Source organism: Xenopus laevis, chromosome 3L (genome assembly GCF_017654675.1).
Source record: "Xenopus laevis strain J_2021 chromosome 3L, Xenopus_laevis_v10.1, whole genome shotgun sequence".
In the NCBI taxonomy this organism is placed as follows: domain Eukaryota; kingdom Metazoa; phylum Chordata; class Amphibia; order Anura; family Pipidae; genus Xenopus; species Xenopus laevis.
Window position 1 is genome coordinate 3,097,881 of NC_054375.1, and position 13,179 is coordinate 3,111,059.

General features: G+C 39.5%; 1 protein-coding gene across 1 annotated transcript in view; it reads left to right on the forward strand.

Annotated features, from left to right (window-relative positions):
* The window catches only part of smc1b.L (structural maintenance of chromosomes 1B L homeolog), a 29,513-nt gene that overhangs the window by 13,438 nt on the left and 2,896 nt on the right, over positions 1-13,179 (forward strand). Inside the window, exons 8-21 of the mRNA XM_018251865.2 lie at positions 824-906; positions 1,419-1,626; positions 2,086-2,271; positions 3,240-3,419; positions 3,792-3,938; positions 4,062-4,199; positions 4,424-4,540; positions 5,001-5,107; positions 5,261-5,402; positions 5,575-5,720; positions 8,161-8,314; positions 9,006-9,104; positions 9,193-9,346; positions 10,415-10,569. Of these exons, the coding sequence (XP_018107354.1) occupies positions 824-906; positions 1,419-1,626; positions 2,086-2,271; positions 3,240-3,419; positions 3,792-3,938; positions 4,062-4,199; positions 4,424-4,540; positions 5,001-5,107; positions 5,261-5,402; positions 5,575-5,720; positions 8,161-8,314; positions 9,006-9,104; positions 9,193-9,346; positions 10,415-10,569 (2,016 nt within the window). The remainder of the gene's footprint in view (positions 1-823; positions 907-1,418; positions 1,627-2,085; positions 2,272-3,239; positions 3,420-3,791; positions 3,939-4,061; positions 4,200-4,423; positions 4,541-5,000; positions 5,108-5,260; positions 5,403-5,574; positions 5,721-8,160; positions 8,315-9,005; positions 9,105-9,192; positions 9,347-10,414; positions 10,570-13,179) is intronic.

Here is a 13,179-nt window from a genome sequence, read left to right on the forward strand (position 1 = left end):
GGTTACCCTGTTACCAGGCAGTAACCAATCAGTGACTTGAATGGTGGCCACATGGGTCATAATCTGAACTGAATGCTGAGGATCAATTGCAAACTCACTGAACAGATATGTACCATGTGGCCCCCCTTCAAGTCGGTGGCCGATAAAAGTTGCAGACAGACAGAGTCGGCAGCTTATTGGCCCGTGTATGGGGCCCCCCGACGGGCTTCCCCGATCGAGATCTGGCCTCGGATGGGACAAAAAATCCCGTCGGATCGTGGCCGCATCTGACCGACCGACCGCCCGTTCACATTCATTAGGAGCCCACGATCGGATCAGCCTGATATTGCCCACTTCAAGGTGGGCATATCAGAGAGAGATCCGCTCGTTTAGCGACATCACCAAACGAGCGGATCTCTCCATGTATGGCCACCTTAACGTCGCCTAACGAGCGGATTTCTCCTTGTATGGCCACCTTAACTCAGAGTTATAGAGCCGAAAAGCAGGAAGTAGTGTTCTGGCTACTATATTAGACATCCAGTCACTCCAGCCTTTATACATTACATTTTTGACTAACTAACTATATTATAAACATTTTTTATTTTGCACAGCCTATCTATTTACCCAGTTTTTATTTTCACACTGAACTGTTCCTTTAATACATTTGGGATAGATTTACTGCTCCCGATGGAGGGAGTTTGAAAAGAGGACAGTGCTATGTGTAGGAATATATTTTATTTATTGGATTTAGTTTGGTTGAGCACTAAAGATTCAGCCCAATCCTGAACTCAACCTTGGATTTGGCTCATCCATTATATAAATATACTTCTGTCACTCTTAACAGGTGAACAAGAAACATGTTGAGCAACAGATAGAAGAACACAGCAAGCGGATTGAAAAATTAGAAGAGTACATAAACAATTGCCTGTATGTATTTCTTATAAGTTTCTTATTCTTCGAGCCTTGTGCCGGTTGGTGTTATCTTAGCTTCGCATATTGAGGTCCATGGAAGCAAATAGTGATAAAATAACCTTCTTTATGAAAAGATAAATTCTTGAAAATAGAAATGGTATTTCCGAGGGTACAACAGACACTATTGCTGATTCAGGCACTCGTGGTGGTGCTTTTATTTTTACCTGCAGTTTGACTAAATTAGATGTAGCTGTATAGCGCATATTTCATTGAAAACTGTATGGTTGCACTTCCATACAGTAACCCAATGTTTAACCTGTACCCTGATTAACATTAGATTGTCATCTCACAGGCACATTATCTATACATTGCTGGCAGTATGCATATGTTTGTAACTGGTGTCCAGCTCTTTTCTCAGTTTGCTGAAAAATAAATTGTTGTCTAGACTCGCATGTATTGTAGACATGGCAAGGAAAATTCACAAAAAATAAACTCTTCTGACGATAATGACAACTCTTTGGTTAAAGCAAATTTGTTGAAGATCAAAAACCTCAGGAGGAACAACTTGGATATGAAATTGAAACTGGTAAGCAGCGAATGGCGGAAGTCAATGAGGAGCTGAACACTATTGTTGGGGAGCTGCAGAATGCCCGTATTGATTTCCACGAGGGAAGTAGACAGAAGAGGAAAGCCGAGGTCCTAGAAAGCATGAAAAGAATGTATCCTGATGCTGTGGTAAATACATTTGTGCATGTGATCCAATTTTATAAATATCAATCTGCAACTAAATGTTATCTGTAGGAGAAAACTCTCTAAGGCAGTTTAAATCATGTTCCTCTTTCAACTTGGGAGACACAACAACAGCCAAGTAGAGCTTTGCCCATTCAGAAAGTAGGGCACAAGTGGAGTGTAGAGCTCATTCTCCACCCCAGTAAGTCTACACCCTTGTGTGAACGAGTACAGCATCGCTGTTCATTTAGTGTACTCTCAGGGGTCGGGCGTGGTGTTTAGAAACATCTGTTGGAGACTTGTTATTCACTCTAACTAGAATTAATCGATGATTTATTGGTTGGTTTATTTTAGGTTTTTACTAATTCTCCCTTTTTAGGAGCTATCCCTAGGATGGTAGGTACAGAGTTGATGAGATGACTAACCAATTCCCCTGTGGTTCCTTATTTTTGTATCTATTTTAAGTTTGGCAGATTATTTGAGCTCTGTCACCCAATTCATAAAAAGTATCAACTGGCTGTTACCAAGGTGTTTGGCAAATACATGAACGCCATCGTCGTATCTACAGAGAAGGTTGCAAGAGACTGTGTCAAATTCCTTAAACAGGAAAGGGCCGAGCCCGAGACTTTTCTTGCCTTGGATTATTTGGATGTAAGTTATTGTTATTTATTTATTTTTGCCTTTTTCTCTGGAGTAATTATGCTTGATCTCTACTTGATAACCAAGCTTGCATAAATACACGTTGATGCAAAACAACAAAAAACATTCTACTGATTTTCGAATAAATGTTTTAGTTGCCTTAAGGCATGGAAAGACACTTTATTTGGAAAACTCCCAAGTCCTTAGTATTCCAGATAACGGATCCTATACCTGTAGTACATTGTTGGTAAAGGAAATGATCTGATTGCCCTATCGAAATCAGGAAGGTTTTTTTTACCTTGAGAAAAACTGACATTTGCTTTAGATATTTTTCTGGATCGTTTGTATGAGGGGTTCAGCTTGATGGTATGATTTGCTTTTGAGAATAAGCGACCGCATAAGGGGGCCCATTTACTTAGCTCGAGTGAAGGAATAGAGGAAAAAAACTTCTAATTTCTAATGTTTTTTTTTTTGGCTAATTCGACCATCGAATGGGCTACTTCGACTACGACTTTGAATCGAATGATTCGAACTAAAAATCGTTCGACTATTCGACCATTCGATAGTCTAAGTACTGTCTCTTTAAGAAAAAACTTCAACCCCCTAGTTCGCCACCTAAAAGCTATCGAGGTCAATGTTAGCCTATGGGGAAGGTCCCCATAGGCTTCCTAAGCATTTTTTGGTCGAATATAAATCGTTCGATCGAACGATTCTAAGGATTTAATCGTTCGATCGAATGATTTTTCGTTCGATCAAACGAATAGCACTTAATCCTTCGACTTCGGTATTCGAAGTCGAAGGATTTAACTTCATAAGTCGAATATCAAGGGTTAATTAACCCTCGATATTCGACCCTAAGTAAATCTGCCCCTTATTGTGCACCTCCCAAATTGTGGTGTTTTGGACCACTGAAGTTAAATACAATTCTAGAGATATTTAATGTGTGTAGATTAGTGAAACCCAATTTATTCCATTTGTAGATAAAGCAAATCAATGAAAAGCTAAGAGAAATAAAAGGTGCAAAGATGATGATTGATTTGGTACAAACTGTGAGTGCCCCTCTGAAGAAAGTCATCCAGTTTGTATGCGGCAATGGACTTGTTTGTGAAAACGTGAAGGAAGCAAAACAAATTGCATTTGATGGACCTGAACGATTAAAAGTAAGTAAACATGCTGCAGTCTGCATGCAGATTTGTCAGCACCTGCTAAAACCATTGTTGAGGGCGCTAGGAAGGCAGCATTGATATTGTCAATTCTTGTAGGTTTTCATCCAACAGAGAAAGCCCTCCACTATGGTTGCTTTGAGAGACAAGTGCCCTACTTACTCTGGAAAGCGGAATTTAGCTGATAGGTACTGGGCACTTTACTCTAAAAGCTACTATACTGGAGACATCGCTTACTGCTATAAATTATAGATAGTGCTCAGAAAAATAAATAGGTATTCTGATAGTATTCAGAAAAAGAAATCGGTATTCTGATGCCTCCTAAATATTTTCCTATTGTTTTATAAAATATAAAATATTCAATTTCAGACAGTTGCTCTAGATGGAACACTTTTTTTGAAATCTGGTGTTATTTCCGGTGGATCGAGTGATCTGCGATTTAAAGCTAAACTCTGGGATGAGAAGGAGATTAACGAATTAAAAGAAAAAAGAGATGCGCTAATGAATGAATTGAAAGTAAGTGCAGTGCACATATTGAGTGTTCTTTCTCACATTGCATGTCATTGTAAAGCATACACCCAGATTTGCGCATAAGAAGTCTCTTGGCATTTTATGTGTTTTTATCCCTTCACTTTAAAGGACCTGATTAAGTTGAAGAGAAGAGAGAGCGACTTAAAGCAACTTCAGGCTCAACTGCAAGGAACCCAGACACGCATGAAATATTCACAGAGTGAAGTGGAGGGCATTAAAAAGAAACATCTTGCTAACTGCTATATGGTATTAAATTATCATGGACAATATGTACACTTCAGTACAATCTTTATATGGATGAAATAGTTAAAACCAATGTTCGTTTTTTATTCTCTGTCAGATAATAAAATCTTTCAAACCTTTTTAAACCTATTCAATCAGCACCTTCCATGTATTTCCCTCATTATATATAGTGTTGTTCATCATTTTTTTTTTTAAATCATGTTTTTTTTTTTTTTCATTAATTATAGGAAAAATCCAGGTTAGATAGTGAGTTAATAAACTTTGCTTCTCAGCTTACAATGCTGAGAGAGGAACTTGATGTCCATGTAATGAAGATTGGAGACATTCAAGAACAAATGAATCAGGTGAATATATTTTTATGTTGTATCAACCAATAGTCTAAACCAATCAACTTATAAAGGCTTGTAAGTGACTTAAGTTAAAAAAAATTGCAGTACACAGTTTAAATATGCTCATTGTGTCTTTATTTATTTGGAAGTACTCCAGCTATGTTTAAGTGTGCATTATAGTTACAGGCAAAGAGCCCAGTGCACAAAAAATATATTTCTTCATATAATCTGATTAAAGGTGAAATTATGTTAACAAACTGTGTTTATTGCCCTACATTCTTGCTCATAATGCATTTGAGTGGGGCTTGCCATATGGATTCTTTGGCAGATCTACTAGTATCCACTAATTGTATTAGAAGCTACTAGTAGTATGGCTGTGTCTACCCAGGTACAAGTTTTAAACATAAAATGTGATATTGCTTTTATATAAATACCAAACATGTTATTATGTGTATGTTACTATTTCTTCTGGAAGGTAGAGGATCGAGTGTTCAGAGATTTCTGTGAGGGGCTTGGGGTGCCGAATATTCGTGTGTACGAGGAAGAATATGTCCAACAGCAGCAGGAGATAGACAAGAAAAGGTAATAGAAATTGCTACACACATAATATTAGTATTTCATGGGGCCCATTTATATATTATTTTATTTATTATGTATTATTTATGCATGATACATTCCTTTTCTTGCTTATCTAATTCTTAACCTGTTACTGAGATAATTTTTTCCTACTGGTAGATTGGAATTTGATAACCAAAAGACACGATTAGGGATTCAGCTGGAATACGTTCAAGGACAGCTTGAAAAGGAGAGGAGAAACACAGAAAGGTTAAAGCAAAACTTGCACAAAGAAGAAGGTGATAAAGTCGGACTGAAAAAGGTAAAACAAATTGCACACTATGCCTCAGTTTATCCAAAGATCCCTCTGCTTTAATTGCAGCTAGTTGGGCAGGTGTTTAGTGATCACATAGTGACTTTTTTGTGTCAAAAACCTTTATAAACTTCAAAAGTGCACACTATAAAGTAACAATTCTCTTGATGATCTAATGTAGGAAGAAGAGCAATGTATGAAAGCAGTGGATAAGGCTATGGTTCAGCTACAACAGTTCAAAAACAATTTCACTCTCAAGAAATCCGAAGTTGCTGAAGAACAGAAAAAAGTTGATGAAGCACGAAAGAAGCTAATGCATATAAACAGGTAATTAGCCTGGTTTTTTTCTTAAATAAAACTGAAGATTTTGAACAATCTTTTCTCATATGTCTTACTGGAGGCATTGATCTCTTTTTTTAGGAGATGTGATGTACGTGAACCAAATTAAAGAAAAAGACCCCTACCCGGAAAACCCCAGGTCCCTAAGTTTTCCACAGAGCCGATACCTGTAGAATCAAGAATATATATAAAAGGTGGAAGCTACCATTTCCACGTTGTAATTCCACCACAAAAAAGGAAAGCGACAAATTTAAAGAGTACTTCTAATAATATTTGCACTTTTAATTTAAATAAAAGTGCATACAAGCAATAAATTCAATGCAGTAAAACCTATTGACACCAAAAGACTAACCCAACTACTAGACTAACCTAAAAGAGTGGTCTTCAAATCTTTTTAGCTTGATGGCCTTATGTAGAGTTGGCAGAGCAATTTGAACTGTACTGTTTTTTATGCCAAACTTGGCCAGACCTAAAAGTCAGGGAGGTTCTTAAAGTGTAGAAGAAATGAGTTTCCCCATAGGAGCATATGGGGAGAGAGGTAAGGGAAGGGGTAACCAAAAGTGTTACCAGGGTCTGTGTAGGGCTCTAAGGGTATTAGGTAGCCTGTCCCTTTCGTCAATGTATCTGTAGGGATAGTTGCTTAAACCTGCATGGATTTGAGGATTGTTTCTCCAGTTTTGGCTAAGATCAAGTGTACTATCTATTCTTGGGGATAAAGAATAGATGGTGATTCTTGGGGATTCAGACGAAGCTGGATCTAAAGAAAACTACAAGGGAAAAATTACAAGAGATTCCTCAACAAAAAGTCTGGCATAAAGGTAATGGGTCTGATAGTATATAGAAAGGAATTAAAGAAACAGACAGAAATACATAAATGGGAATGGAGAATGAAGAGAAGACCTGAAGTAGAGTGGAGAAAGTCTGAAGTGGAGTTTCCAACACAGTCCAATTTTTCTTTTGTTGATCCTGACTTTATGGTGAAAGATCAGGTGTTTTAATAAACACATAGACACCAGGTCTCAAACTTTGTCTTTTATGTGTCATGCTGGGTAACGGGCGAGTGGCTGGCAAGTGGGAGCCTAAGTGTTTGGTAACATGTGACTCCATGTTTGGTGTTAGAAAAATACAGAAATGTGCTCAGAACGTGGTTTCATGGGAAACTTGACTGAAGAGGCAGAAGACAAATGAGAATAGAGAAAAGGCTGTATAACAAACCAGAGGTCCGGGGGACAGGCTGCAAGATGAAGCAAGTATGTGTACACCGACGAGAGGTTTTTGGCGGGCAGCAGGCAATACAAGTCCGTGGAACAGGCGATAGGTCTTTGGTGGGCGGCAGGCAATACAAGTCCCTGGAACAGGCAAGAAGTCTTTGGTGAGAGCAGGCAATACAAGTCTGTGGAACATTCGAGAGGTCTTTGGTGGGAGCAGGCAATACAAACGTGGAACAGGCAAGAGGTCTTTGGTGGGAGCAGGCAATACAAGTCCATGGAACAGGCGAGAGGTCTTTGGTGGGCGGCAGGTAATAAAAGTCCATGGAACAGGCGAGATGTCTTTGGTGGGCGGCAGGCAATACAAGTCCGTGGAACAGGCGAGAGGTCATTGGTGGGTGACAGGCAATAGAAGTCCATGGAACAGCGATTGGTCTTTGGTGGGCAGCAGGCAATACAAGTCCATGGAACAGGCAAGAGGTCTTTGGTGGGCAGCAGGCAATACAAATCCATGGAGCAGACGAGAGGTCTTTGGTGGGCGGCAGGAAATACAAGTCCATGGAACAGTCGAGAGGTCTTTGGTGGGCGGCAGGCAATACAAGTCCATGGAACAGACGAGAGGTCTTTGGTGGGCGGCAGGCAATACAAGTCCGTGGAACAGATGAGAGGTCTTTGGTGGGCGGCAGGCAATACAAGTCCATGGAACCGATGAGAGGTCTTTGGTGTTCTGCAGGCAATACAAGTCCATGGAACAGATGAGAGGTCTTTGGTGGGAGCAGGCAATACAAGTCCGGGGAACAGGTCAAGGGTCAAAACAATGAGATCAAATAAAGGAGAGTAGCAGGAACAAGGGACTAACAGGACTGCAGAACAAGCAGGAACAGCTTAAATCAATCACTTCAACTTGCAGCGCAGCAGTAAAGAGTGACTGAAGTTTATCAGAGCACAAGTCACATGACTGTGGGCACCTGGGAAACTGACAATATGTCTAGCCCCGTGTCAGATTTCAAAATTGAATATAAAAAAAATCAGTTTGCACCTTTTAAAAACAGATTTCAGTGCAGAATTCTGCTGAAGAAGCCTCCAGTGAACTCGGCCTCAAGTGACACAACAGAAAACAAATTGATTACTATGCAGGCCAGGGTTCGAATCCCTGAGAGTTCGGACACTTGTGTGTTTGACTTATTTATCTGAGAGTGTCTGCATGTGTTTTTTTCTAGGGAGATGAGCCAGAAGCAAAAAGAAGCAGCGGTGATCGAGAATTTGGTAGAACAGAAAAAAATAGAAAGGCACAATCTACTCCTGGATTGCAAAGTCCAAGATCATCAGATAATTCTTCTGACAGGATCATTGGATGATATTACTGAATTAGAGGTGAATGTTTATTATGAACAGGGTGCATCTTTCAACAGGGCATATAGTGTGTTTGGGTCGAGCAATAAAGAGTAACCATTCAGAGGTTTCCAGTCAAGGGTTTTCCAAAATACACACACATATATAATTATAAATAATCGCCTTAATATAGAAATATATGTTAAAGGAGAAGGAAAGCTTCCAAAGCATTTTATTAGCCACAATAGTACAAGCTATAACACATTTTATTAGCCACAATAGTACAAGCTATAACACTATATTTGTTTTGCAGAATGCTTTACCATACCCGAGTAAACAGCTCTAGAAGCTCTCTGTTTGTTTAGGATAGCAGCTGCCATATTAGCTTGTCATGTGACATTACTTCCTGCCTGAGTCTCTCCCTGCTCACTCATAGCTCTGAGCTCAGATTACAGCAGGTAGGGGGGGAGGAAGTTGGGAAAAAGGAGAGGGAGAGAGGAGCAAACTGAGCATGCTCACGCCCGGGGCAAGGAGGTTTAAGCTGAAAACAGGAAGTCTGATACAGAAGCCCATGAGTACACAATAGAAGGAAAGAAATGTGCTGTTTCTTTTGACAGAGGACTCAGAGCAGCATTACTTTGAGGTTTTACTGGTGTATTTACACAGAGCTTTCTTAATTTTAGCCTTTCCTTCTCCTTAAACCTTAGCCGTATAGTTAATTTGTATTTTACAGCTAGAAACAGAGACTGAAAGCACACAAGCCACTGCAGACATCTATGAAAGAGAGGGGAACATTCAGATAGACTATAGAGGTCTTCCGGATGATTTGAAGGTACGCTGATAACTTGTATCTACACTGTAGAATAATTGTCAGCCTCGACCGTCTTATGCTGAAAGGATATATCTTATGTGCCAAACAGAGTTTAAATGCAGACAAGGAGATATCTGCGGAACTTATGAAGCTGCGCCAGGAAGCCATTACACTTGAAAATACTCTACTGAAAACAGCCCCAAACCTAAAGGCCCTGGAAAAGCTACACAGCGTCAGAGATATGTTTCAGGAAACTGCAGATGGTAATTTCAGATCTACTTTTAATAATACAGACTGTTATTTGATTATCAAGCAATACTGGAATATAGCTCTGCAGCAAATTGTTTTAACTGTATACTCTCCTAGACAATGGAAAATTGTTTAATGAGGCCTTTTTGCAAATGACATTATTTTGTCCTATCATGTTCATGATAACAGCAGTCAACACTACTAATATGATGCGTAACACAAACACCTCCTGTTGCTCTGTTCAGCTTAATAGAAGAGTAACATCAAAAAATGCAATTGTTTAATGTAATACAAATTTAATGTAGTGTAGTAAAACTGCTGTGTTTGCTTCAGAAACACTACTATAGTTTATATAAACAAGCTGCTGTGTAGGTAACAATGGGGGCAGCCATTCAAGCACAGGATACACAGTAGATAACAGATAAGTACTACTATAGTTTATATAAACAAGCTGCTGGGTAGGTAGCAATGGGGGCAGCCATTCAAGCACAGGATACACAGTAGATAACAGATAAGAACTACTATAGTTTATATGAACAAGCTGCTGTGTAGCCATGGGGGCAGCCATTCAAGCACAAGATACACAGTAGATAACAGATAAGTACTACTATAGTTTATATAAACAAGCTGCTGTGTAGCCATGGGGGCAGCCATTCAAGCACAGGATACACAGTAGATAACAGATAAGTACTACTATAGTTTATATAAACAAGCTGCTGTGTAGCCATGGGGGCAGCCATTCAAGCACAGGATACACAGTAGATAACAGATAAGTACTACTATAGTTTATATAAACAAGCTGCTGTGTAGCCATTGGGGCAGCCATTCAAGCACAGGATACACAGTAGATAACAGATAAGTACTACTATAGTTTATATAAACAAGCTGCTGTGTAGCCATGGGGCAGCAATTCAAGCACAGGATACACAGTAGATAACAGATAAGTACTACTATAGTTTATATAAACAAGCTGCTGTGTAGCCATGGGGGCAGCCATTCAAGCACAGAACACACAGTAGATAACAGATAAGTATCTCCATACTTCTAGTCATTATTGAAGTCAGGTTATTTTTCCCCTCTAGCATTTGAAGCCAGCAGGAAGAAAGCCAAGCTGTGTAGACAGGAATTTGAGCAGGTGAAGAAAAAGAGATATGAGCTTTTTAACCGGTGTTTTGAACATGTGTCTGTAGCTATCGATCAGATCTACAAGAAGCTGTGCAGAAATCCCAGTGCCCAGGTTTGCATTATTTTCATTATCTTATAGTTATATCAGCAGCTCTAAAAGTACTAAAAAGTAGGGATGCACTGAATCCAGGATTCGGTTTGGGATTCGGCCTTTTTCAGCAGGATTCGGCTGAATCCTTCTGTCCGGCCGAACCGAATCCTAATTTGCATATGCAGATTAGGGACGGGGAGGGAAATCACGTGACTTTGTCACAAAACAAGGAAGTAAAAGGTGTTTTCCCCTTCCCAACCCTAATTTGCATATTCGGTGTTTGGCTGAAACTTTCATGAAAGATTCGGGGGTTCAACCGAATCCATAACAGTGGATTCGGTGCATCCCTACTAAAAAGTAACGGTTTTAATAAAATTGTTGCTTCACAGAGCAATCTTAGGGTAGTGACACACCAGGAGATTAATCGCTAGCGATAAATCGCTGCTTCTCTGGGCAACTAATCTCCTGCACTCTCCAGTAAGAAGCTTTCCCATAGGCAATAATGTGAATCGCTGGTGGTAAAACACACGTGTCGCTCCAGTCTCCCAAAATCGCTTGAAGTTTCCTCTTGTAGCAATTTTAGGAGACTGGAGCGACAAGTGTGTTTTACCACCAGCGATTCATCTCCTGGTGTGTCACTGCCCTAAAAGCTGTGAAAAAAAAAAGAAAATGGCTGGTTAATGGAGCAGGAACTCCCTCTTGTGGCCGAATCTCAAATATTTTCATTATACAGCTATGGGACCTGATATCCAGAATGCTTGGGTCCTGGGGGTTTTCTGGATAACGGATCTTTCCGTAATTTGGATCTTCATATCTCAAGTCTACTAGAAAATCATGTAAACGTTGAATAAACTCAATAGGCTGATTTTGCCTCCGATAAGGATTAATTAAATCTAGGGATGCACCGAATCCACTATTTTGGATTTGGCCGAACCCCCGAATCCTTTGCGAAAGATTTGGCCAAACCGAATCCGAAATTGCATATGAAAATTAGGGATGGGAAGGGGAACAATTTTTTACTTTCTTGTTTTGTGACAAAACATCATGCGATTTCCCTCCACACCAAAAAAGATTGCTCCTATTTATTGAAACTGTTACTTTTTAGTAGATATGCACCGAATCCACCATTTTGGATTTGGCTGAACCCCCGAATCCTTCATGAAAGATTCGGCCAAATACCGAATTTGCATATGCAAATTAGGGGTGGGAAGGGGAAAACACTTTTTACTTCCTTGTTCCGTGACAAAATGTCACGCGATTTCCCTCCCTGCCCTTAATTTGCATATTCCGTTCGGCCGGGCAGAAGGATTCGGCCGAATCCTGCTGAAAAATGCAGAATCCTGGCCAAATCCAGAACCGAATAGTGGATTCGGTGCATCCTTACTTATAGCTGAGTTGAGATCGAGAACAAGCTACTGTTTTATTATCACACAGAAAAAGGAAATCCTTTTAAAAATTTGTATTATTTGGATAAAATGAAGTCTATGGGAGACAGCCATGTCGTAATTCGGAACTTTCTGGATAATGGGTTTCCGGATAAAGGATCCTATACCTGAACAATTAAAATCGTTATAATGGTAAAGGGACAGTATACACTCTTTTTCAACATGAGCTGTTTAGTGTGTTTGTATTTTGTAGGGGAGTTTTTAGGTGTATAAGGCATCTTCATAACTGGGAGAAAATCATATGTAAATGTAGATTGCAATAGCTCGAGGACTTTATTTACTTTAGCCGACATTACCTTTATACTGTATATTTATTGCAACTTTTTGATCATCAAAATACCAGTAACCTTTAATATGAAAAAGACTTATTTCATTTATGCCTATATTTGTGACTGTATTGTTTCTTTTAGGGATGCAATGAATCCACTATTTTGGAACCCCCGAATCCTTTGCGTAATAATCGGCCTGAATACTGATCCGAATCCTAATTTGCATATAGAAATTAGGGATGGGAAGGGGAAAACTTTTTTTACTTCTTTGTTTTGTGACAAAAAGTCACGTGATTTCCCTCTCCACCCCTTATTTAAATATGCAAATTCGAATTCTGTTCAGCCCGGCAGAAGGATTCGGACGAATCCTGCTGAAAAAGGCCAAATCCCGAACCAAATCCTGGATAAGGTGCATCCCTAATTTCTTTGAATCCTCATTTCTGGGGTATGATAGCAACAATAACTAATGAAGAGGAGTATCAAACTGCCTATTGCATACATATATTGGTGTGATATTTGTCCCTTTATCTGTTTTTCATGAACAGGGTATTTGGAATATACAATTCGTTGACTTGAATTTTTTTATATTTTATTTTGAAATCTGACATGAGGCTAGACATATTGTCAGTTTCCCAGCTGCCCTCAGTCATGTGACTTATGCTCTGATAAACTTTGGTCACTCTTTACTGCAAGTTAGAGTTTTATCATCCTCTCCCCTTTCCCCCCAGCAGCCTTACAACAGAACAATGGGAAGGTAACCAGATAGCAGCTCCCTAACACAAGATAACAGCTGCCTGGTAGATCTAAGAACAACACTCAATAGTAAAATCCAGGTCCCACTGAGACACATTCAGTTACATTGAGTAGGAGAAACAACAGGCTGCCAGAAAGCAGTTCCATCCTAAAGTGCTGGCTCT